Genomic DNA, 26,950 nt, shown 5'->3' on the forward strand with positions numbered 1-26,950 from the left:
TCTTGGTGTGTTTGGACCATGATAGCTTGTTAGTGATGTGTACACTCCATTACAGCCCCATTGATGTGAATGGGGGTGGTTTTGGCCCCCCTTTTCCTGTAATCCACAATCAGCTCCTTTGTCTTGCTCACGTTGAGGGAGAGGTTGTTGTTCTGGCCACGCAGTTGTGGGTGCGTGGCCACGCAGTTGTCGTGGCAGATCTGTTGTTGTCTACCCTTACCACCTGGGGGGTGGCCCGTCAGGAAGTCCAGGATCCAGTTGCATAGGGAGGTGTTTTGTCCCATGGTCCTTGGCTTAGTGATGAGCTTTGAGGGCACTATGGTGTTGAACGCTGAGCTGTAGTCAACGAACAGAATTCTCACATGGGTGTTCCTTTTGTCCAGGTGGGAAAGCGCAGTGTACCGTGCAATAGAGATTGCGTCATCTGTGGATCTGTTGGTGCGGTATGCAAATTGTAGTGGGTCTAGGGTTTCTGGGAATATGGTGTTGATGTGAGCCATGACCAGCCTTTCAAAGCACTTCATGGCTACAGACGTGAGTGCTACGGGCGGTAGTCATTTAGGCAGGTTACCTTGGTGTTCTTGGGCACAGGGCCTATGGTGGTCTACTTGAAACATGTAGTTATTACAGAGTCGTCAGGGAGAGGTAGAAAATGTCAGTGAAGACACTTGCCAGTTGATCAGCTCATGCTCTGAGAATGTTGACCTGTTTAAAGGTCTTACTCACATCAGCTACGGAGAGCGTGATCACACAGTCATCTGGAACAGCTGCTGCTCTCATGCATGGTTCAGTGTTGCTTGCCTCAAATCGAGCATAGAAGACATTTAGCACTTTTAGTAGGCTTGTGTCACTAGGCAGCTCGCGGTTGGGTTCCCTTTGTAATCCGTAATAGTTTGCAAGCACTGCCACATCCGATGAGTGTCTGAGCCGGTGTAGAAGGATTCAATCTTAGTCCTGTATTGATGCTTTGCCTGTTTGATGGTTCATCTGAGGGCATAGTGGGAGTTCTTAAAAGCATCCGGATTAGTGTCCCGCTCCTTGGAAGCGGCAGCTCTAGCCTTTAGCTTAGTGCTAATTTTGCCTGTAATCCGTGGGTTCTGGCTGGGATATGTACGTTCGGTCACAGTGGGGACGACGTCGTAGATGCTGAAGCCGGTGACTGATGTGGTATACTCCTCAATGACATCAGATGAACATATTCCTGGAACATATTCCCTTCTGTGCTAGCAAAACAGTCCTGTAGCTTAGCATCCACATCATGAGACCATTTCCATGTTGAGAGAGTCACTGGTACTCCCTGCTTGAGTTTATGCTTGTAAGCAGGAATCAGGAGGATATAATTATGGCCAGATTGTGGACGGAGTTCAGTCCCTGGCCACGAGGAGTGCCGCTTCTGGGTGAGCATTCTCTTGTTTGTTTATGGCTTTATACAGCTCGTAGAGTGCGGTCTTAGTGCCTGCATCGGTTTGTGTTGGTAAATATACAGCTACGAATAATATAGATGAAAACACTCTTGGTGAATAGTATGGTCTACAACTTATCATGAGGTACTCTACTGTTCTGTCTTGCAATCACTGTTAATTCTCCAGTGATTGCACGTTTGCCAGTAGGACGGATGGTGAAGGCAGATTTTCCACTCGCCGACTAATTCTCACCAAGCACCCAGATCTGCGCCCACTGTATTGGCGTCTCCTTTTAATGTGAATAATGGGGATTTGGGCCTGGTCCGGGAGGAGCTGTAAATCTTTCACTCCGATTCATTAAAGAAAAAATCTTAGTCCAGTCCGAGGTGTGTAATCGCATTCCTGATATCCAGAAGCTATTTTCGGTCATAAGAGACGGTGGCAGAAACATTATGTAGAAAAAAAGTTACAAACACCACGAAAAACCCCACAGAATAGCATGATTGGTTAGAAGCCCGTAAAACGACAGCCATCCCCTCCGGCTCCATCTCTAGGTGATCGCAGACCTCTCACACTGCCTAGGTAAACATATCCTCATCCTGACGCAGACCTCTCACACTGCCTAGGTAAACATATCCTCATCCTGACGCAGACCTCTCACACTGCCTAGGTAAGTATATCCTCATCCTGACAAGTGCAGACCTGAGGGTAGGGGCTAGATTACTCTGTCTCACCACTGGAGCCAGGGCCCCAGTGCTGCACAGAACCTGTTTCAACACCGCCTCTTCCTGGATCATTGTCACATGGCCAAACATGCCGCTATGTGTGGCCCCTTTGCTCAGTGAGAGAGAGAGAGAGAGAGAGAGAGAGAGAGAGAGATGTTATGTTAGGTAGTCTGTCCTAACAGGAGCATCATCTTGCTCAGCAGAGTGAAGCGGGAAACATTGCGTGACTCTACGATCCGTGCCGAGGTGCAGCAGCACTGGCAGAACATTTTACTCCAGTTGTCCGTCAGATTCCAGCGCCATTACTCTGCTCTTCATAGTTTTCTCAGCCCTCTCTCCCACACAGAGCAGAGAGCAGCTCCACTCCACCTAATGATGCGGTATGGTGTAGCTCTGCTGGCTGCCATCCAGACCAGCCTGGTTGTCTGCTACTCCCAGCCTAGACACACACAGAACAGAGCCCCAAGCTCACTATTCACAGCCAGACCTCTTATAGACACATATTCTGCTGCCCTCACACACACTAGCCAATGTTGTATGACACATGGATGTTTTCTCTGGAAAACACCTCAACTGAGATAATATTCAGTATCACACACCTCTGAAGAGGATATTGTGTTAAAGTGTTGGGCCAGTAACCAAAAGGATGCTGGTTCGAATCCGCGAGCTGACGTGGTGAAAAATGTGTTGATGTTCCCTTGAGCAAGGCACTTAATCCTCATTTCTTCTGTAAGTCGCTCTGGATAAGAGTGACTGCTAAATGATGTGAATGTATGGGGGATTTGTACAGTATGAAGAAATCTATTGCAGACTACTCCAGGAGATTCCTGTGGATGTTGATAATTAATAGCCCTTCTCTTTTCTATCTAGTCTCACAGTCCAGTTCCAGCCAAAAAGTCCAAACTGGTGAAACTCCACTCTCCATCAACTGACAAAGAGAAGCAACCTGATTGGTTACAATCTCTATCAAAGTCAGCGAACAAGGTTAGTAGTTCTTGTTCTTCACTTTTTGTGTGAAATGTGATTTTTTTTTTCCAAGGTCAGGGGATCCTACAGATGTAGGATCTTAATGTGAGTCTGTTTTCTGAAAATAATCCTGCAGCAACAGGACATTTGAATTATTATTTGGATTATAATTAATGTGCATTTTTTTTGTTGGGGTTGATACATTTTTCATTATGGAAAATGAAGTCTGACATTTTTAAGTGGAAATTACAAACTTTAGAAGCCTTTTTTAAACCATATCCTGCTGTGCAGGTAAATTCCAATTTTTTAAAAGTGATCAAATTAAGTTTTTCAAATTCCCCATTTCACAAATTAAGTTTTTCAAATTCCCCATTTCACTGTATTCTATATGAATTCTATATTTTGTCAGGATCTGAAACGGGTCCCGCTGAAACAGAGGTCGTCAGCCTTCCGGCCCTGGTCGTCCAGAAGTCCATCTGCTGGGGAGGAGAAGTCTACTGGTCACAATGAGAGGTCAGTCAGAGACAGACAGTCATGTTGTCATAGTTTCACTCATCCATTTCACCACACCACACTAAAGGAGTGTTTGGCCGTAACATTCCTAAGGGATTACAATATAATGAGGACCAATAACTACATTGTCCGCTGCTATGATCCCTTACTTTATATTGTTGAAATACAGTAATTAAGGTCACTTGTATTTTCTTGTCATAACAGATTCATCCACAAAAACATAGACACGTCTGTAGTGTCAAATGTGGCCCCAGCTTTGTTGACCTACCAGAGAGAGGAGCAGGCCCCTGTGGGCCACAGTCAGGCTCTAGCCAGGGGAGACCAGCACATCAGCTCCAGACCAGCACCACAGTGTGGAGACTCCCAGCCTGGTCCCAGACCTGTCCACATCAACACCAACACTAATAACACAGCCAACGGTGTGGAGGACATGGAGACTGACAGGGAGATCGAGGTGGACGACTGTGATGACTGTGAGTATGACACACTGTTGTTCAGACATTCGGTAGGAGAAATAGGGCACCGTGACACAAATTACTCCAACTCTCAAGGACAGGCAACCTAACCCGCGCTAATACTACTGGAAGAAGGCTATGGTTAGATGGCCTGATCCCTGTCACAAAGCACCATCTAGTGGTTGGTCTGCGCAGCACAGAGCACAGAGGGCCATCTCAACTTGCTTAACAGCAGATGTCGCTGCTGCTCCAATACATTTTTTAGGCTTCCCGCTATGAAAGGCCCAGTGCAGTCAAAAATGTGATTTCCTCTGTTCTATATATATTTCCACAATATGAGGTTGGAATAATACTATGAAATTGTGAAAGTTATGTTAATACCATTTTCGTGTAATAGATGTAATTTCAGCCTGTTTTTGAAGGATGGAGTTTCGACCTGCCTGGTGATTAGTTAATAGACCAATAAGAAAGAGAGTTCCAAACATCTCTGCCGATAACAGCTAGTTTTCAGTTTTCCTGTCCCCACTCAGACCACTCCCAGACAGTCCCTCTCCTCGCCCCTACCTGGGCACGAACCAGGAAACTTCTGCACACATTGAAAACAGCCACCCTTGAAGCATCGTTACCAATAGCTCCACAAAACCCACGGCCCTTGTAGAGGAAGGGAAACAACTACTTCAAGGTCTCAGAGCGAGTGACGTCACCGATTGAACCGCTATTAGCGCGCACCCCGCTTACTAGCTAGCCATTTCACATCGGTTACACTAGTAAATTCTTACTTGAGAAATTGCTCTTTGCTATTTAAGCTATTTTGTTTCCTTCTGACCATTTTGATTTAATGCAATCACAGTAAGATACTTAATTATTACCCAGAAATGATTTTATATTGAGGTAAAATGGCTACATTGGATCTTTAACATAATGTTTAATTTTTCTATCTGTCAGACCCAACATTGGTCCCCTCCTTGGCATCCCCTCCCTCTGCCTGTTCCAGTGTGTACCAGACCCTGACCCCCCAGACCACCGTGAGGCCTCTGGAGGGCCCAGTCCGGCTGGTATTACCAGGGGAACCGTCATGCCCAGAGCTGGACACGCTGAGACAGACCCTGTATGGATGCATGGACTCCAAGGAGGCCAGGGAGAAGTTCCTGCAAGAGATTATTCAAATGAGAGTGAAGCAGGAAGAGAAATTGGGGGTTGCTCTGCAGGCCAAACTTAGTCTTCAGCAGGTAAACCTCACACTCAAGATCCAAAATGGCCCCCTTTGGCACAAAAAGGAAAACAGTTTCTTTATGTGTAGAGAAAATCTGTAGGTGTCTTAAAGATTATGTTTCTACACATAAAATAACTGTTTTCATATATATCTTTTTTTTTATTCCCCCACAGGAGCTGGAGTTTGTGAAGGTGTCCAAGAAGGGACGTCTTCGAGAGGCCATCGAGGCCAAGCACAATCTGAGGAAAGAGATAGATCACCTGCATATGGAGTGGGACAGGAAGATGAGGGAGGCTGACGAGTCCCGTGGCCATCTGAAAAGAGAGCTGGAGAGAGAGATACAGTTACGGGTCTGCGACAAAGGCTGTGAAGCTGAACGCCTGCGATCCAAGTACTCCACACAGGTAAGACCAAGATCCTAATGAAATAGCATATATACTCTTAGGATATCATACTTAAAGAATCACACACACACACATACACAATTAACTGTAATTGAGTCATTGTATATGCTCCCTGACTGATGTGTATGTTCCTTTCCAGATTAAAGAGCTGCAGGTACAGCTGCATCAGGCTGAGGCGGACCGAGAGCAGCTGAGAGAGGAGCTGCAGCAGGAGAGGGAGGCGCGGCAGAGCCTGGAGAGGGTGGTCAAGGACCTGCAGGCTCAGCTGGGAGGCCCACAGGACAACGCCATGAAACCCCCAACACACTAACACAGAGACACACAGACATAACACCCCAATGGATTCTAAAGATGCATGCAGTGGACTGGAGTCAGAGACGTAAAGCAAGAAGATGGATACAGACTGAATTGCGCCTCTTGTTAAGGGAAAGAAATTCAGTCAATTAAAGATGTTTTTTTGGAGCAAAGTCAAGATGTTTTCATAGTATGAAAAATACATCTTCTGATTACTGATATGGTTACTGATAGGAGAGAAATGGACATTATTATAATAATATATGAGCTTCATAGGGTGAACTGGATAGAAGCATGAATACGCATGACATACAGCCTACAGATGATAAGAAATACACTACATAGAAGACACCTCACAAGTGACTTTAGAGCCCTCAGTCAGATTCCTGAAGCTTTTTAAGGATTTTATTTTGGTATAAGCTATTTAAAAATGTAGAAATAGAGCTACATAATGTTACTTGAATATAAAAGAGGAGTGATTGTTTTCATGAAATGACAGCTGCAGATGTAACTCTTGCATGTGCCACACAATCTCGGTACACTTTAAGGTATTACAAACCACTGAAATCAATGGACACCAGATGACCACTATTTACTTCATTCAACCGATCAGTTTGCTTCATTCTAATGTTTTCATTTTGATGTTGTACAGGAAATGTTGCCTGAGCAGCACTGCTATCCTACAGGCAACGCTCACATACATATTTACACATTCACATACAAACATATTGGCCTATGTATACCAGCTTCTCTACCGTGTGTATTTGTGTTCTTGTATTTAAAGCCTGAAGTATTTGGGATTGTGTGGTCTGGAATCAGTTCCAGACACCGTTTGTTCTCATCTTAAATATTTTATGAAAGTGTTACTTTTTACAATCGTTATACAGCTTAATATGGTTTGTTTTTTTAGTTGTTTTGAGATACAGTATATTGTGTATGAAACCAAACCATGTGACAAGTGTTTAACTGTGCTTGTACATGGAATGGAGTTCCGCCCACACAAAACACCTTTGATAAAGCTTGATCTTTGGTGAATTTAGGTATTTCTGATTTTGTATCGAGTACTGTAAAATAATTTATATTCTGAAATCATTTCCTGCTTGTCAATTATAAGCAGCATACATTTTTAGTCACTGGTTTTAGGGCTCTTTGAAAAAGCAACATGTGCTGTTTATATGAACAACATTTCTACATATACAAAATATGGATATATTTTTTTACTTTACTAAAAGTAATTGCACTTTTTAAAAATAAAATTGCATTGTGCATTTAACTCCCTCTTATGTTTTTCAACTCACAAATGAACATGAACATAGAATTGAACAACATCATTTAATGACCTCTTGTGTAAATACAACGTTTAAGGATGATATTGTGAATTATATTTTTGTCAATAGGGCTTCACACCTAAATTGCATATGAATATCATTTTGACTCATACTTGAAACCAATAGAAACTATATTTGAAATGTTGATATTCTAGTTTCATTATTGTTCCCCTTCAATATCATCTGAAAGCAATGTGCATTTATTACAATGGATTATGGGTAGAGAAAAGAAGAGGAAAGATTGCTAATTGACCGATCAGTGATCTTTGTCAGATGGAGACAAAAACAGAGAGAGAACATTTAAAATGTCCTCTTTATTTTCTTTCTTCAATGAGAATTTTCAGAAAATATATATTTTTTGATGTATCGTTAAGTGTGTACCAAAATAGAAACCTGAAGACGATATTTCAGCATCAATTCCTTTATCAGGTTTCCCAATGCTAAAGCTCCAATTAGGATAAATATTACAACTTCTCTGGGTTTCATTCCTAGGTGCTCTCTTATGTATTGTAGAAGAAAATACTGTTATGTCTCATGTACCAGTTACTATTATTATCTCCCCACTGAATAACTGTTGGGTACAATGTAATAACATTATACATTGTGTTTATGCTCTTGTTGTAGTTTTGGTTTGTAAGTGGGGTTTGTTTTTGCCGCTTGTTTCAGTGTAGATTTTTTCCTTGGAAAACCTGTATAATACCCATTAAAAATCAAATCAACCATATTCAATGGTGTGTTTTATATTTTACTACTGTCAGTGAGTTACACAAAGTGTAAAAGTATTCATATCTAAGAAACAGGGACAATTTAAAGGCGCAATATGTAACTTCTTTGTCCTCTGTGGATATGGGACAAAATGCACAAACAATTAATGCTCAGACAAAAACACACACACATACAGTATGCAGAAACAAACATAAGACAATCAACAAGCCAATCATTTCAGATTTCCATTTTTTATTCATTTGTAAACGTTTCTAAAAACATAATTCCACTTTGACATTGTTGTATTGTGTGCAGGCCAGTGACCAAAACATCTCCATTTAATCTGCTTTCAATTCAGGCTGTAACACAACAAAATGTGGAAAAAGTCAAGGCGCTGAATATTATTTCACTTTCAATTACCACCAACAATCTGTGGGTTCCCATCAAAACAGAGGGAAAATGCAGGTAACTTGCATAGATGATGGGTATGGACTGCAGACAATCCTTGGAGATTATACTGAGTGATCAAACGAGCGGGCAGCACGTCTCTCTCTACTCCAGATCGCTGAGGAAGGTTACCTGCTCTTACTGTCATGCTCAACATTACAATACAAAACATACATACTATACAAAAAAACATGTCACGGCCCATGGGACATGAGGTCCTAATGGAAGCCAGTTCACTTTTAAAGACAAAGTCAACTGTTGATAAGCCTTTACAGTAGATCCAATCAATGAGTCAATGTTGGAGCAAAAGGTGTTCAAGGTGGAAATTACAAACTTCAGAAGCCTTTTAAAACTTTAAATACACTACATGTTTGTCATTTCCTGCATTGCAGGAAAGTGCCTGTGCAACAATTTGATCAAATTAAGATCTGACATTTGTATATACCCTTAAAAAAAAAAAAAAAAATTCAAGTGAAAAGCATAATTTGCTCAAACTGAGCTTTAGTTTTTGTTGGATGTTTTCAGTGCATTTTGAACGCATTCCGAAAATTAGATTTAAAAAATGTTGCACTGAAATTTCAAAAATTGTACTGACAGCGCTAATTTAATACACTATATATATAAAGATATGTGGACATCCCTTCAAATTAGTTTCTGACAGGTGTATAACATCAAGCACACAGTCATGCAATCTCCATAGACAAACATTGGCAATAGGGGTGGCAGGTAGCCTAGTGGTTAGAGCATTGGGCCAGTAACCAAATGGTTGCTAGAACAAATCCCTGAGGTGACAAGGTAAAAATATGTCCTTCTGCCCCTGAACAAGGCAGTTAACCCACTGTTCCCCAGTAGGCTGTCATCGTAAATAAGAATTTGTTCTTAACTGACTTGCCTAGTTAAATGAAGGTTAATAAAATAAAAAATAGAATGGGCTTGCTGAATAGCTCACAGACTTTCAATGTGGCATTGTCATTGGATGCCACCTTTGAAACAAGTCAGTTCATTAAACTTCTTCCCTGCTAGAGCTGCTGCAGTCAACTGTAAGTGCTATTATAGTAAAGTGGAAACTTCTAGGAGAAACAACGGCTAAGCCACAAAGTGGTAGGTCACAGAACGGGACTGCTGAAGCGTGTAAAAACTATATGTCCTCAGTTGCAACACTCACTACTGAGTTCCAAACTGCCTCTGGAAGCAACGTCAGTACAAGAACTGTTCATCGGGAGCTTCATGAAATGGGTTTCCATGGCCGAACAGCCGCACACAAGCCTAAGATCCAAGCGTCGGCTGGAGTGCTGTAAGGCTCGCCACTATTGGACTCTGGAGCAGTGGAAACGTGTTCTTTGGAGTGATGAATCACGCTTCACAATTTGGCAGTCAGACAGACAAACCTGGTTTTGGCAGATGCCAGGAGAACACTACCTGGCTGAATGCATAGTTTGGTGGAGGAGGAATAATGGTCTGGGGCTGTTTTTCATGGTTCGTGCTAGACCACATAGTTCCAGTGAAGAGAAATCTTAACACTACGGCATACAATGAAATTCTAGACGAGTCTCTGCTTCCAACTTTGTGGTAACAGTTCGGGGAAGGCCCTTTCCTGTTTCAGCATGACAATGTCCCGTGCACAAAGCGAGGTCCATACAGAAATGGTTTCTCGAGATCGGTGTGGAAGAACTTGTCTGGCCTGCAAAGAGCCCTGACCTCAACCCCATCGAACACCTTTGGGATGAATTGGAACGCTGACTGCGAGCCAGGCCTAATCGCCCAACATTAGTGCTCAACCTCACTAATGCTCTTGTGAACTTGCAATTCCACAAATGAACATGACATTTTCACATGAGAAAGTTTTTCACGTGAAACTACCATTCACATAAGGAGAAAAACTTGTTTTCACCTTACGTGTGAAAGGGTGGGGTTAACATGTGAACTCTAAATTTAATACATGTGAAAATATGGTTTCACATGTAAATTTAAGCTCAACATGTGAAAGCTATTTCACGTGAAACTTTTTTGTTGTTGTAATGGTGGGCCCAAATGCTTTTCTTTTAGGGCACAGAAGTTCAGTACAGGGACAGAAAGCTCTGTACTGTATGAGCAAATGCTGATGTTAACCAACACAGAGGCAAACATCTAAACGCACTGCCTTGTTCATACTCCAAAATGTATTTCCTGTGGTTTATCTTATATTTTCAGTTGCACTGAATTACCAGACAGAGGGATGCATGCTTGAACTGAACAGAGCCAAGTTCTCAAACAATGGCAAATGTGGATACTTGCTGAAGCCCAGGTGCATAAATAGAAGTGGGTACTATTAGAAAACACGGGTAGCTGCCACTAGCTGTATAGTTGAGGCCATATAGTTACGCAATAAGGCCAAAGGGGGTGTGGTATATGGCCAATATACCATGGCTAAGGGCTGTTCTTAGGCACAATGTAAAGCAGAGTTCCTAGATACAGCCCTTAGCCGTGGTATATTGGCCATTTGTACAACTGGTGGGTCTAATCCTGCATGCTGATTGGTTAAAAACGATTCCAGCCATGGTCTATTCCACAAGTTACCACCGGCTAAATCTATGATGTTAAAATGCCTATTTACTCTGTTCCATCTGATTAGAAAGATCTCCATTATAAAAAGCATCTAGACATTATCTCACATTTCTTTTAACCTAACATTTACTTTTCATCAGCAGAGATTTGTATCAACCTTGCTGTCTGTCTCTCTGACATTTGCAATATTGTTTTAATATTCAAAATCGATCTCCAGCTGTCCCATAGTAATGAACATGTAGGGGTCGGGACGAGTATCACGTTTCAGATGCAGACAACGTCGAAGTAACAGTTTATTAATCCAACAGGGGCAGGCAAAAGACAGGTCAAGGGCAGGCAAGGGTCAGTAATCCAGATAGGTTGGGCAAAGGACGGCAGGCAGGATCAGGGTCAGGGCAGGCAGAAAAGGTCAACACCGGGAAAACGGGAACAATCAAGAGGCAGGAACAGAGGGGAAAACGCTGGTAGGCTTGATGAAACAAAACAAACTGGCAACAGACAAACAGAGAACACAGGTATGAATACACAGGGGATAATGGGGAAGATGGGTAACACCTGGAGGGTGGTGGAGACACTCACAAAGACAGGTGAAACAGATCAGGATGTGACAACGAGAGAGAGAGGCAGGCAGCATTTCTCAGACAGTCGAAATCATGAATCAACTGGCATAATTTTTATGGATATATACAAAGAAATGTCAATTGAAAAAAGGTAAAACAAAACGAAGTGCAGCTAGTTTGCAGTCTTGTCAGCTTCCGTTTGAAGTTATTGTGTTAGCTGTGTTGTTGGCTAGCTCCTCTGAACAACAGTATCCTGACCAGTGGCGATTTTTAGCAGGTAAATCTTGGTGGGGCAAAAAAGAAGTGGGATGCATTCCAGCAAAGCCACTACACAAAAGAACACTAAACAATACATGAATTGCACTATAACTGTGACAAACGGTACCCACAAAATGTTAGGGCCTAGATAAAGCTGTCCCAACAACAGTCCCAACATCTTACCACTGCTACACCTGGCTGTCAGCGGAGCCTTGGCTGGCAGTGAAGCAGTTCATTCAGCCTCATTTACTGCATTTTAAAAAAACACAGCTGATATGGCTGACTTGCTTGAGATGAGATGTACAAACTACGGCATAAGGAGATGACAAGCAGATGAGAGGCAATCTGTAATTTCGATTAAAACATTAAACATTAATGAGCGAGCTAGGACGGAAGTAGTCTATATAACTATTTGTTTAGCACTTTTTTACAGTGTTCTCCCTGTACACCAAGTCAGAACCGTAGGATAAATAAAGCGGGCATACAATGAAAGCTCTTACAATATTTGATTACTTTTCTCTAAAACAGGTTATAGGCTACATGTGCACCACCAAGTCAGAACAGTAGGCGAAATTAAGAGGGTTAAATAGACCAAATTATTAGTCAGAGCTCATTTATTCCCGACTTCCCAGTTGTCTTGAACTCACTGAATTCAAGTTTTTGCAGTTCCGAGTTAATAGTTGTTTTGAGCGCGGCACAAATCATTTTTCATTGATAGTTTTCCCAATGTTGAATGTTTATAATTCTAAACTTGTAAAAGAGCCCCTTAATCCCAGATTTGAGGCCACAAAGCCACTCTACTGAATAGCAGGCTAGTGATTGCTTTGCAATGCTTGCAGTTAGCCAATGTCACTGATTCCTTCCAAATAAATGTTTATGTCCAATGGCAAAGAGCACCGATACATTTTATCTATAATTTCTCATTATTTCTCTACATATGACAAGAATTAAAAAGGATTTGCCAGTAGATTGTCAACTTGATTCATGATGATGACTGCTAGCTAAGATTTTAAAAGTATAATGTTGACATGATCAGTTCAATCAAAGCTACTGTATATATATTGTGATTTGACGTCATTGTACAGTGGGGCAAAAAAGTATTTAGTCAGCCACCAATTGTGCAAGTTCTCCCACTTAAAAAGATAAGAGAGGCCTGTAATTTTCATCATAGGTACACTTCAACTATGACAGACAAAATGAGGGGAAAAAATCCAGAAATTCACATTGTAGGATTTTTTAATGAATTTATTAGCAAATTATGGTGGAAAATAAGTATTTGGTCAATAACAAAAGTTTATCTCAATACTTTGTTATATACCCTTTGTTGGCAATGACAGAGGTCAAATGTTTTCTGTAAGTCTTCACAAGGTTTTCACACACTGTTGCTGGTATTTTGGCCCATTCCTCCATGCAGATCTCCTCTAGAGCAGTGATGTTTTGGGGCTGTTGCTGGGCAACACGGACTTTCAACTCCCTCCAAAGATTTTCTATGGGGTTGAGATCTGGAGACTGGCTAGGCCACTCCACGACCTTGAAATGCTTCTTAAGAAGCCACTCCTTCGTTGCCCGGACGGTGTGTTTGGATCATTGTCATGCTGAAAGACCCAGCCACGTTTCATCTTCAATGCCCTTGCTGATGGAAGGAGGTTTTCACTCAAAATCTCACGATACATGGCCCAATTCATTCTTTCCTTTACACGGATGTCTTCCTAGTCCCTTTGCAGAAAAACATCCCCAAAGCAGGATGTTTCCACCCCCATGCTTCACAGTAGGTATGGTGTTCTTTGGATGCAACTCAGCATTCTTTGTCCTCCAAACACGACGAGTTGAGTTCTTACCAAAAAGTTATATTTTGGTTTCATCTGACCATATGACATTCTCCCAATCTTCTTCTGGATCATCCAAATGCTCTCTAGCAAACTTCAGACGGGCCTGGACATGTACTGGCTTAAGCAGGGGGACACGTCTGGCACTGCAGGATTTGAGTCCCTGGCGGCGTAGTGTGTTACTGATGGTAGGCTTTGTTCCTATGGTCCCAGCTCTCTGCAGGTCATTCACTAGGTCCCCTCATGTGATTCTGGGATTTTTGCTCACCGTTCTTGTGATCATCTTGACCCCACGGGGTGAGATCTTGCGTGGAGCCCCAGATCGAGGGAGATCATCAGTGGTCTTGTATGTCTTCCATTTCCTAATAATTGCTCCCACAGTTGATTTCTTCAAACCAAGCTGCTTACCTATTGCAGATTCAGTCTTCCCAGCCTGGTGCAGGTCTACAATGTTGTTTCTGGTGTCCTTTGACAGCTCTTTGGTCTTGGCCATAGTGGAGTTTGGTGTGTGACTGTTTGAGGTTGTGGACAGGTGTCTTTTATACTGATAACAAGTTCAAACAGGTGCCATTAATGCAGGTAACGAGTGGAGGACAGAGGAGCCTCTTAAAGAAGAAGTTACAGGTCTGTGAGAGCCAGAAATCTTGCTTGTTTGTAGGTGACCAAATACTTATTTTCCACCATAATTTGCAAATAAATTCATTAAAATCCTACAATGTGATTTTCTGGATTTTTGTTTCTCATTGTGTCTGTCATAGTTGAAGTGTACCTATGATGAAAATTACAGGCCTCTCTTATCTTTTTAAGTGGGAGAACTTGCACAATTGGTGGCTGACTAAATACTTTTTTGCCCCACTGTATCTGTGGCCCATGACCTTGAGCCTTCTTGGATGGGCACTTCTAATGTAACTCTATGGCAGCACCCAAGGGGCTAGAATGTTCTATCTCTACCCTTAGACTTGGCGGTGACGTAGTGTCTCCATGAGTGACAGAACACTGAGCTAATCCCGGTGCAACGTGTCGTGGATATTCAGTACTGAGAGAGACTTGGTCTTGGTCATTTCTTCAAACATTCATCTTTATTTAATATCGATTAATTATTGCAATAATGAGACCGTCAGCCCACCAGTCTTGACTGACTGTTAGGCTGAGTCTAGCCTTTTCAGACGATGCAGTTTTTATATAGCTGACACCAAGATTGCTCAGTCAGAGACCATGTTTGTATGCGGCTTTATTAAGTCAATGCTATATTTTTTTTATACATTGTTTGCGAACTGATATGTGACACGTATTATTAATGCCAAAATAACATGCAAAACAGGCAAGTCACCCCCCAAAAACGTTTTTTTTTTAAAGTTTTTTATGTGGGGCTCAAAACAGATGGGGCTCTGCCTTATTAGCTCATTGTTATGGATGTATCCAAATAAATGTCACTAGAAAACAGCTTAAACAAATGCAGCTACTGTTGTTATTCTGTCTGCACTGTTTGACGTGACTGTAAGTTAGCCGTGGTTGGCTAGCTGGCAAGCAAGGAATAAGAACGTTGCCAGCCAGTACGACAATGGAACATTTAGAACAAACGACTGGGACTCCATAGATACAGAACAAAAAGACTGAACGTCTGGGTCGCATCTCTGGCAAACAAACCAATAGAACAAACGACCAGCCGGCTTGGGTAGCAACCCAAGATTTGTTTCGGGACTATGTCTTGTGGAAGGATGAAATAGTATGAATAAATTCATCAGAATAATGTTTTTAATTCAAATCTGTCAATAATTATTTGAATATGTTCTTAACCTGTTGTATAAAAGTGATAATGCCCTCGAAGCTGCTGTTTGGAGGATATATTGGCACGGTTTGCCAATTTATCCTCTAAACACCGGCTTCGAGGGCATTATCACTTAAATACCACAAACCCCTGAGGAGCCTTATTGCTATTCTAAACTGGTTACCAACGTAATTAAAACAGTAACTTTTTTGTTGTTGTCATACACATGGTATACGGTCTGATATACCACGGCTTTCAGCCAATCAACATTCAGGGCTCGAACCACCCAGTTTATAATTGTACATTGTACATTTTGATTGGCTGACAGCCGTGGTGTATCAGGCCATATACCACGGGTATGACAACAACAAAAAAGTTACTGTTTTAATTACGTTGGTAACCAGTTTAGAATAGCAATAAGCCACCTCCGGGGTTTGTGATATATGGCCAATGTACCACAGCTAAGTGCTGTATCCAGGCACTCTGTGTTGCGTCGTGCAAAGAACAGTCCTTAGCTGTGGTATATTGGCCATATACCACACCTCGTGCCTTATCGCTTAATTAAAGCATATGACCAAACTGATTATAAAGTTTAACACTAGAAATATACAGCAGTTGTTTCTTGAGCTAAGGGTTTGCTGGCTGAATGTTACCTTCTGTGTTGCCCAGGTTTCTTTAACCCTACAGTGGAGGACCCTCTGCCAGGACAAAAGACTCAGCTGGTGCTGAAGATCATCAGTGGGCAGCAGCTGCTGGTGGACTGAGGGGAGGTGAGACATATCTGACAACCTCAATTGACCTCTTTAATAAAAAAAAATGTAACATTTTTTTATTGGACCTTTATTTAACTAGGCAAGTCAGTTAAGAACAAATTATTATTTAAAATGACGGCCTACACCAATTGTGCACCATCCTATGGGACTCCCAATCACAGCCAGTTGTGATACAGCCTGGATTTAAACAAGGGTTGTGGTGGATGAATCAGAACTAGTTGGGTAACATAGATAATTAAGATCTCTCATCTGCATAATATGCTTATGTGATATACTTGTTAGTGGAATATCTCCCTTTGGACTCTGGTGTTGGCAGTTGCACTTCTTCCCTCAGCTGGGGCTCAGTCACTTGGGGCCCAGAGAGGGGAGAGGTCAGGCTTGTCTTTTACATGTCTCTGGTGCTATGCAGAACATCAGAAAGGGAAGAGGACAGGATGGAACGTTGTCTTCATATGTGAATGTGTCTTTACCTATTTCTTAAACCATGTGAAGGGATGGCGTGATTAATGGGGAACCAATTAATTATCTCCACAATGTCTGTGCGCCAGTCACTCCCTCCTTTGGCATTGGGGGGAGGTGTATGGCAGTGTCTGGAACCCTTGTATGTCCTCTCTGATGTTGCACTTATCCTGGGATAGTGTGTGACCTAGAGGCTCACTCCCCTCAGTGAGCTTGTCCAGGAGTGGGGTCAAGAAGGGGTTTTACTTGAGAAGGGAGTATCTAGAGTTGAAAATTTAGTTATGCCATTGGATGAGTTGGTGTTTTTGTGCTATGAAGTACCAGGAACAAAAATAGAACCTCATTGTATGGACCAAACTGAACGATCATTTATAGCAAATGTTATCTGGCTACGGGATACCCCTTTCCATTTATAAAGTCTTCCTTTGTGAACTGTTCCTATTATCTGTGGTTTGTTATGTTGACTGGTGGGGGGGGGGGGGGGGGGATATCTTTAATATAAAAGATCTCAGTAGTCATTGTGTTGTCACTTTCAATGGTTCATTAGAAATGGTGCATCATTGAAAGTCATTGCTATTGCAAAGCTCTTATTATTAAAGATGTAGTGTAAGTATAACTCTCACTCGTGTGTTAAACTTAACTCTCCTCATTTGGTAATACAGAAATTAACCCCCACAGGTATCTGTAGTGACACCTCTAGTGCTGAAATGCAGTGCCTTAGACCACTGTGCCACACTGGAGCCCAAGGATACTACAAGGCATTTAGTCTTGTCACTCGTGTGTTGTATGTGAAGATGGTTCTTCCTTTTTTTGTAGATTATTTCTCCTTTTGTAGAGGTGGAGATTATTGGTCTGCCTATTGATTGCTGTAAGCAGCAGACAAGGGTGTTGGAGGATAATGTTGAGCATTGACCTGACCAACCTTTCAATGCAGAGGGCTAAATCAGGGTCACACGGTGTGTGATAGTCTTAAACAAATTTACATTGAAACAAAAGTATATATCACACACACATGGTTATGGGCTTAAAAAATATAGACACCTCTACCATGTCAGATAAAGAGTTGAAATGTATTCCATTTTAAGTTTGCATCCCAATATTACACTTTATATACAGTACATAACAGAAGACTGAAATACTGTATAACAAAACTGTTTGATAGACACTGGATTTTTGGCGTTTAGACAATTTATGTTTATTAATTATGAATTTATAACAAATATTAATAACATTCCACTCATGAGGCAATTAGATAATTTGACTGCAGGAAAGGGATCTATTTCAACTATTTATTTTCTGTTTTTTATTTTAACAAGATGCTCATTCAAGTAAGCATTTTGATGTTCTATTACATTTCTGTTGAATGAAAAGCACGTAAAATTTTGTGGAAATGCAATTGAAGTTAATCGTCTTGTTCTTTCCCTGTGCCATTGCAGGGTTCTTGATGCCATTGATTGGGTCTCAATGTAGGCAGCAGCCTCTCTGAGTTTGATGGCCTTGAGATATAAGCTGTTTTTCAGTCTCCCGGTCCCAGCTTTGATGCACCTGTACTGACATTGCCTTCTGGATAGTAGCAGTGTGAACAGACAGTAGCTCGGGTGGTTCATATCCTTGATGATCTTTTTGGCCGTCTTGTGACATCAGGTGCTGTAGGTGTCATGGAGGGCAAGTAGTTTGCCCCCGGTGATGCGTTGTGAAGACCACACCACCCTCTGGAGAGCCTTGCATTTGAGGGCGGTGCAGTTGCTGTACCAGGCTGTGATACAGCCCGACAGGATGCTCTCAATTGTGCATCTGTAAAAGTTTGTCAGGGTTTTGGGTAACAAGCCAAATTTCTTCAGCCTCCTGAGGTTGAAGAGGCGCTGTTGCTCCTTCACCACACTGTCTGTGTGAGTGGACCAATTCAGTTTGTCTGTGATGGGTACGCCGAGGAACTTAACTTTCCACCTTCTTCACTGCTGTCACTTCAATGTGGATAGGGGGGTGCTCCCTCTGCTGTTTCCTGAAGTCCACGATCATCTTTTTTGTTTTGTTGACGTTGAGTGAGAGGTTGTTTTCCTGACACCACACTCCGAGGGCCCTCACCTTCTCCCTGTAGGCTGTCTTGTCGTCGTTGGTAATCAAGCTCATTACTGTTGTGTCGTTTGCAAACTTGATGATTGAGTTGGAGGCGTGCATGGCCACGCAGTTATGGGTGAACAGGGAGTACAGGAGGGGGCTGAGCATGCACCCTTGTGGGGCCCCAGTGTTGAGGGTCAGCAAAGTGGAGATGTTGTTTCCTACCTTCACCACCTGGGGGCGGCCTGTCAGAATGTCCAGGACCCAGTTGCACAGGGTGGGGTTGAGACACAGGGCCTCCAGCTTGATGATGAGCTTGGAGTGTACTATGGTGTTGAATTCTGAGTTGAATTCTGAGCTGTAGTCAATGAACAGCACTCTTACATACAGTGGGGCAAAAAAAGTATTTAGTCAGCCACCAATTGTGCAAGTTCTCCCACTTAAAAAGATGAGAGAGGCCTGTAATTTTCATCATAGGTACACTTCAACTACGACAGACAAAATGAGGAAAAAAAATCCAGAAAATCACATTGTAGGAGGCTGCTGTGCACTGGCAGCCTCCGAATCCCCCCCCCCCCCCCCCCCCAGAACCATGGCAGTTATGGCCACCAGGTGAAGCCTGTACCCAATGCCTATCTGACAGTAACTCCAGCAGTGGTGGCAGTATAGACATTCTGAGTTTGGAGCTCTTGTCCTCCTGTGTGCCAGTTGGTGAGCAGAGAGAAGTGGGCACCCTGTAGAGCCAGACAAACTCTCTCTTCAACCAGAAGATAAGGGAGATCCGCTGTAGTTCGCCACTCTTTTTTTGACGGTAAGAGTGAATCTTATTAGATTGTCTTATTGTATCACAGCTGGAGAGCATGCCAGTGTTAAAGATGTATTGTTTTGGGCCTCCCGGGTGGCGCAGTGGTTAAGGGCGCTGTACTGCAGCGCCAGCTGTGCCATCAGAGTCCCTGGGTTCGCGCCCAGGCTCTGTCGTAACCGGCCGCGACCGGGAGGTCTGTGGGGCGACGCACAATTGGCCTAGCATCGTCCGGGTTAGGGAGGGATTGGTCGGTAGGGATCTCCTTGTCTCATCGCGCACCAGCGACTCCTGTGGCGGGCCGGGCGCAGTGCGTGCTAGCCAAGGTTGCCAGGGGCACGGTGTAGCCTCCGACACATTGGTGCGGCTGGCTTCCGGGTTGGATGCGCGCTGTGTTAAGAAGCAGTACGGCTGGTTGGGTTGTGTACTGACCTCGCCTTCTGGATGATAGCGGGGTGAACAGGCAGTGGCTCGGGTGGTTGATGTCCTTGATGATCTTTATGGCCTTCCTGTGACATCGGGTGGTGTAGGTGTCCTGGAGGGCAGGTAGTTTGCCCCCGGTGATGCGTTGTGCAGACCTCACTACCCTCTGGAGAGCCTTACGGTTGAGGGCGGTGCAGTTGCCATACCATCGGAGGACGCATGTCATGTTACCAGACACCTTGCCCTGATTAAAAGCAGTGGTTTGCGCTTTCAGTTTCACACGAATGCTGCCATCAATCCACGGTTTCTGGTTAGGGAATGTTTTAATCGTTGCTATGGGAACAACATCTTCAACGCACGTTCTAATGAACTCGCACACCGAATCAGCGTATTCGTCAATGTTGTTATCTGACGCAATACGAAACATCTCCCAGTCCACGTGATGGAAGCAGTCTTGGAGTGTGGAGTCAGCTTGGTCGGACCAGCGTTGGACAGACCTCAGCGTGGGAGCCTCTTGTTTTAGTTTCTGTCTGTAGGCAGGGATCAACAAAATGGAGTCGTGGTCAGCTTTTCCGAAAGGGGGGCGGGGCAGGGCCTTATATGCGTCGCGGAAGTTAGAGTAACAATGATCCAAGGTCTTTCCTCCCCTGGTTGCGCAATCAATATGCTGATAAAATTTGGGGAGTCTTGTTTTCAGATTATCCTTGTTAAAATCCCCAGCTACAATGAATGCAGCCTCCGGATAAATCGTTTCCAGTTTGCAGAGAGTTAAATAAAGTTCGTTCAGAGCCATCGATGTGTCTGCTTGGGGGGGGATATATCTGTGATTATAATCGAAGAGAATTCTCTTGGTAGATAATGCGGTCTACATTTGATTGTGAGGAATTCTAAATCAGGTGAACAGAAGGATTTGAGTTCCTGTATGTTTCTTTCATCACACCATGTCACGTTGGCCATGAGGCATACGCCCCCGCCCCTCTTCTTACCAGAAAGATGTTTGTTTCTCCCGAGCCCGTACGGGAGTTGTAGCAATGAGACAAGATAGTAGCTACTACAACAATTGGATACCATGAAATTGGGGATGAAAAAAACCTGGGGGTAAAATTAAAAAAACAAAAAAAATAAAGCAAAGATGTATTGTTTTGAATGAGTCACAAAAAAAATAAAAAAGATGTATTGTTTTGAATGATGTTAATGTGTTTAGTAGAAACCTGTATGCTCAGATCATTCGACAGTACAAAATCGATGTTGATTGATGACCTGGAATGATAATGTTATTTGATGTGTTCTATTTACTCCATGTGATAGTAGTCAGCCATTACAAGAATCACAGCAGTGGATTAAACATAGGAATATGAAATACACTCTAAACATATAGCATTACCTTGCTTATATCTAGATTCTAGATGCTTGTACAAAATGTACCACCGTGATCTGTACTGTCAGGTACACACGCAGGATCATTACAGGAGCCCAAACAAGTTTATTAGTATAATGTAATCACCTACTTTTTGACGTGTGTATTTAGATTTTTGCATTAAGATGCATGTATTATAAATAGAATGTATTACCAAGTGGTAAATAGTTCTGATTGAACCAGAATGGAACATATATTCATTATTAGACTGGTTTTATTGAAAGGTGTGCCGTAACTTTTACATCAACATCATTCTATGACAATGCTTTTTTATGTATGTTGAGTTCTATAATAACCAAAAAAATGTAACTAACGGTTTTATAGTTTCAAAAGGAATGCGCATAATGTGTGCTGCCAATTGTACAAAAACAGTTAGGTTTACTTAGTATCTACAATATGTAAATGAATAATCTACTTTGAAACAAATGTATTGCATCATACAATTAATAGCAGTAATCTGTTCTCAGTATTTGTTCTGAACAAAAGTACTGAAATGTAAACTCTTTGAAACTGATAATTTTTCATAATTTACAGATGACTTGACTTGGATCTTCATGTTTAATTTCTATTTTTGCACTCCCCTTAAATATGTATAAATCAGTACACATTACATGTTTTGTAACAGTAAATATACATGTTGATTTTCTCAGTAAAATGCTCTGCTATCATATAATTATTTTTAAACATAGTACTTCAGTAGTATTGTTAATTTACTTCACTGTTTATGTATCACTCTGTTAATAAACATATCATATAACAGTCTGGAAGCCTTTCTGATACACTCTGTCTCACTGTGGTAGATAGTATTGAAAATAAGTGTACAAGCCATGACTCATGTCAAGACCTGCATGGAGACATTTGCTTTGTCAGGCTGTATATATTATCGTATACTATCGTGTCTCCTCATGCTTTTTCTTTGTCTGTTTCCTCACTTCTCTTCTCATTGGTGGTGGTGCCCCTGAAACGCTGACTCAGTTCTTCAGACAACACTGTGCAACATGATTTCTGTGGGGAGCAAATTGTATGGATGTTTAGAGAGATCTTGACCAGGAAATCTGCTAATCCATTCATATGAAATATTCACACAATGCTCCAGTGTTAAACCAGCAGTGACTAACTCACCCTCTGCTCCCCAGCACCGTTCCGGGACTTGGCGGTGAGCTCCAGGACAGCCAGCAGCACCCCCAGTCCCAGGCCCAGGGCCAGCACCAGAAACATGCCCTTCAGGCTGTGGGGCTGCAGGGAGGAGGCCTTGGCTGGGTCTGCCATGCAGCTGCTGGCCCACCACTTACTGCGCAGGTAGGACAACTCCCCTGCCTCACTCAGCTGCAGGATGGCCACGCTCAGGTTCTTCAGCATGGGAGAACCTGAATGACACAAACAGTACCATTTGCATGTCAGCTGGCTTGTTGTCATAAAATCAGCCATAAGCCAATATGTGGATCGCATGAATATCTTGGTGCCTTGCTATTTTGATTTATAGGAACAGTTTTTAAAAGTTTCAGTCAATATGTGTTGCATGAGATCTCACTATCGGCCTAGACTACATGGCTCACCCAGGGTGCCTGCAATGCTGTACCCTCTCATGCCGATGACCTCATGGACACGGATCAGCTCACAGTGACGTGCCACCGCCAAGTCCAGTGACACAGACTCTCCAATGAAGGCAAAGTTGCCCTCCTTTGCCCGGCGAACACCCTCATCCATTGACGACACAAAACTCTTGGTTCTTTCCATGTGCTCATAGATCTTGCGGTAGGTTGGGTTATTAGAGTTCTACACCAAGGAAAAGAAAAACCACGGACAGAGAGGAAGAGGAAGTCAGTATGCTGCTGAGAGAACTGATAGAACTGAGACCCTGACACGTGAGCCTAATCCTTTGATGGGAAAAAGAGGGATATAGGAGGGCCAGGTGTGGCGGGGTACACTGGCCTCACCTTGAAGTAGGCAAGTGTAGAGGAGCCAGACAGGGTCCCATACTCAATCCCTTGCTGGTTGGCCAGGTCCTCAAACCCTTTCACCATCAGTGAATTGGAGTCTGAGCCCTGAGAGGTGCTGAGGTTGGAGAAATAGCAGGCCAAGAGGACCAGACCAAACAACCACCAGGTGCAGCAGATAATGCGTCCTGATAATGCTTTGGGGTGTGGACCGGTACCTGAGAATAAGATAAAGGAATACTAAATCAGAAGATCAAACCACCAAGCTCCTCCTAAGCTCTTATGTTGTACTGCTGTGGGTAAGCTATTGGTTGAAATGCCTGGTTAAATCCCTGTTAGTTACCCTGTAAAGTGAGGGCTCCAGCGGTGTACCACAGACTGTGGCTGAGAGTGAAGCTGTTTTTCTCAGTCTGGGGTTGACTCCACTCACATGGGCTGAGTCTGTGTTGAAAGAGTTTTGTGTAACCGTCTTTAAATTCTACTTGTAAAAGGCTCCTGTCAGGCACACGATAAATGTATTTTCTGACGAAAGTTCATCACAATAACCACTCACCTGGCTACTACACAGAAGCAGACAGCAGTCCCCAGGTACGCAGCGAGGATCCCCACCCAGGTATCTACTGAGAAGGGGGTAAGGAAGTCAAAGAAGCCAGCCTCTTCTGAGATGTCTTTCCTCAGGAGAATACTGATGCCTGTCTGCATGAAGGGTTTGGTCATCCCCACAGCCTTCTCCCGGGCAGCAGTAAGGGTAAGAGGAGCAATCGCCAGGTCTGCCTCCTACAGGGACAAGAATATATATTAATATTTTATGGACTAGCACATTATACATTTGTTTTTTATCTGCATTAATAACATCACACATGGTTATAGTCACATCTGTACAGTATCTATCATAAGCAGATGTGTGAGTAAATTGTTTTTGTATTATAATCACCTATGTATGAAAATGCTAGCTTTACTCACCCCTCTCACCACCTCACCGATCATCCCGTTCCAGGCCCCACTCTCATCCTGCCTGCCATAGGACCCATCTTTCACCAGGTGCACGTTGTATTTGAAGCTCAGTTTCTTGGCCAGTTCAGACAGTAGGTCCATGCAGTACCCTTCCAGCTGAGAGCCTTTGGACATGGTGTATGGATCTTGCTGAAAGATGGGACACAAAGGAACCATTCTGATGTAATCATATTTATACAGCAGCAAATGTCTTGAATTTGAAAATAAAATGCTTTCAGGCAATAAAGTATAGTGTCAGAAACACGTATCTTACTACCTTTATTGTAGTGATTGTCAAGTCTGGTCGCACTGATAAGGGAAAAAAGATAGTCAAATATAGAGGTTATCTTGGTTCAGAGCACCCACATCCAAATGAAGTTGTATTTGAACATGTCCAATTACATCTTTAGTTAAATCAATTAGGATTCGCAGCATCTCCAACAGTGGAACATTTTTAGTGCTTTCTAAGAGCATCAATGCATCAATACATAATTTCAATTTAATAAAGGAATATACACATGAGGACAACAATGTACATGCTGACACATTGAAGAGACAGAGGAGAGGGAACCGGCAGCAGGCTTGAGCAGAACTTCTCCATCGGCATTGAGATATTGCCAAAGCGTCTTTCCAGTCCCACTGAGTTTTTCTTTCAGTCTGTGTGCAATGGGAGCACCTTCCAAATTTAGCAGGCGGAATCAAAGAGCTCTTTGTGTTGTGGCCTTCTTTAGGCCTTATACCCTAAGTCAGTGACCCCTTTGCAGATAGTGAGGGTGAATGTGGGGGTGCATTGATGCCTTCTTACTCATCACCACTGGTTTCCGGCATCCCAGAGATCTGGTCAATCTCTTTTCCCTCTTGAAAATGTTGAAAACCCCCAAGATCTATTTACAGCCAAAAACCAGTTAGTGAGTTAATTCAAGCCATCACAAAGCCGTGGCACTATGGGGTGGGAGGGCAGTCTAAGAGTATCAAAAGCCTTGATTCAGACTAAGGCCTCAGGGCTCCATCAATACCATAGGGCGATCCTGACACACACATCAGCTCCTCCTATTCAAAATATGACACACATACAAGCTCTCAATGGCCCTGTCACTATTTGGCTACACTTAAACACAAGGATTTTTGTGATCATGTCAGCTGGCTCTCTTATTTTTCTATCAGAGTGGGGTATGGTGTGTGTGTGCCAGACAGGATGCGGCCCCTCACTTTGATGCCATGCCCAGCTGACAGTCACCCCATTTATGACTCGTCAAGGCCTGAGAAACTATACCACGTCAAGCAGAGAGGACATGAGGAGTCTGGCATCAAAATGAGCATATCCACTGTCACACTGCCACCAGACAGGGATACAAGTGCAACGACTGGTCCAACGGCTAAAGAAAAACATCTAAAGTACAGATACAGTATGTAATTTTCACATGAATTTAGCCTGAGTCCCAGTTTGTTTGTGTCATCATGCTAACAATAGGTGGACTTAGCTATGTTTCATAGGTTTCAAATTAAATGGACCCCAGCTGCCCAAGGTGCCCACACTGACTGATTGTGGACTATTTTAGTTATATATTTTTCACACAAATGTCAGTGAGCCACTCACTCAACATCTTTATAGGCCCTATACATTTAATTTTTAATTGTGGGATAATAATAATCTAGCAGTACATTTATGGGGGAAATGTCTCCTTTGGGTGTTAGGGGGCCCATCAACAGAATTTTGAAATGGGCCCCCAAATCGCTGTCTGCCCCTGATTGCCAACTCCTTGTCACTCATTGTCATACCAAACAAATCTGCAATGTTCTGCTCCAGCTCTTTAGAGGTTATTAACAATAGAATGTTTTTCCTGTAACGCCAGACAATAACAGCATTGGGAAGAGCACAAACACATCTGGGACAAGGTTACGGTGAATCCCATGCATGTCAAGATTCCTGTTTTACACAATTTTGTTTGCTTAAGTGAAAGACAAACAGGCAAACCACTCACTGGGTTTCTAAGCACAGTAGGATGTATGTTAAACATTGCATTACCTGCAGCACAGCTCCCTAGGGACAGTAGAAGCACCACCGTGCACACTACAACACCCTCCAGCACCCTCATGGTTTCACCTTTGATCCTAATGATGTAAAACAATCAATGTGATTGATATTACAAACTATTAAATTCAGAGAATAAAAAAACTCAGGGAATAAATTAAGGAATACAATTAAACATCTGACAAAAAATACCCTAGGTATGAAGCATGGCATATTAAATCTATGACAATAAACAAATGAAAAATATCTCCATACCTGACAGGATTGTTAGCTGTAAATTGAGTCTGCTGTGTTGAACCTTCCAACTATAAACTGATCCTGATGAACTAGGGCAAATGATGATGAGAAATATTCATCCCAACACAACATAGTTGCTAAAACAGCCAATGGACTTTTTTGTGGGTGGAGAATGAGATTTTAAAGGGGGGTGGGGGACAGACAAATAGTTTGTCCCCTGTGAATGTCACTTAATAATATGTTTGGAAGATTCAAACACAGAATCACCCATATCCAAGCCTGTATCACAGGCTGTTATAATTGAGAAAAAAATCTTATAATCTGCCAAATTAATTGTGAAGGGTTTGAAGTCAGCCTCAGGTTCACAGCTGTTTACAGAGCTTGGCTGTAGGCTCCTGAACAAATAATAC

The 26,950-nt window shown here is 42.7% G+C and overlaps 2 protein-coding genes across 2 annotated transcripts in view; one reads left to right on the forward strand and one right to left on the reverse strand.

Moving 5' to 3' along the window:
* Positions 1 to 8,025, forward strand: part of LOC139371322 (ski oncogene-like) — a 51,139-nt gene extending 43,114 nt beyond the window's left edge. Inside the window, exons 2-7 of the mRNA XM_071111645.1 lie at positions 2,999 to 3,112; positions 3,504 to 3,607; positions 3,812 to 4,080; positions 5,008 to 5,291; positions 5,449 to 5,679; positions 5,819 to 8,025. Coding sequence (XP_070967746.1) covers positions 2,999 to 3,112; positions 3,504 to 3,607; positions 3,812 to 4,080; positions 5,008 to 5,291; positions 5,449 to 5,679; positions 5,819 to 5,989 — 1,173 coding nt within the window. The 3' untranslated portion in view covers positions 5,990 to 8,025. The remainder of the gene's footprint in view (positions 1 to 2,998; positions 3,113 to 3,503; positions 3,608 to 3,811; positions 4,081 to 5,007; positions 5,292 to 5,448; positions 5,680 to 5,818) is intronic.
* A 13,168-nt stretch (positions 8,026 to 21,193) lies between these two features.
* On the reverse strand, positions 21,194 to 26,379 carry LOC139371323 (probable glutamate receptor). The gene is made up of 9 exons (XM_071111646.1): positions 26,298 to 26,379; positions 24,549 to 24,580; positions 24,242 to 24,421; positions 23,832 to 24,055; positions 23,622 to 23,719; positions 23,279 to 23,496; positions 22,898 to 23,117; positions 22,464 to 22,708; positions 21,194 to 22,346 (listed from the first exon to the last, which is right to left on the reverse strand). Exons 1-9 carry the CDS (start codon positions 26,365 to 26,367, stop codon positions 22,245 to 22,247), a joined length of 1,389 nt encoding a protein of 462 aa, XP_070967747.1. The 5' UTR covers positions 26,368 to 26,379; the 3' UTR covers positions 21,194 to 22,244.
* Positions 26,380 to 26,950: the final 571 nt, after the last annotated feature.

Source organism: Oncorhynchus clarkii, chromosome 17, assembly GCF_045791955.1.
Source record: "Oncorhynchus clarkii lewisi isolate Uvic-CL-2024 chromosome 17, UVic_Ocla_1.0, whole genome shotgun sequence".
In the NCBI taxonomy this organism is placed as follows: Eukaryota; Metazoa; Chordata; class Actinopteri; order Salmoniformes; family Salmonidae; genus Oncorhynchus; species Oncorhynchus clarkii.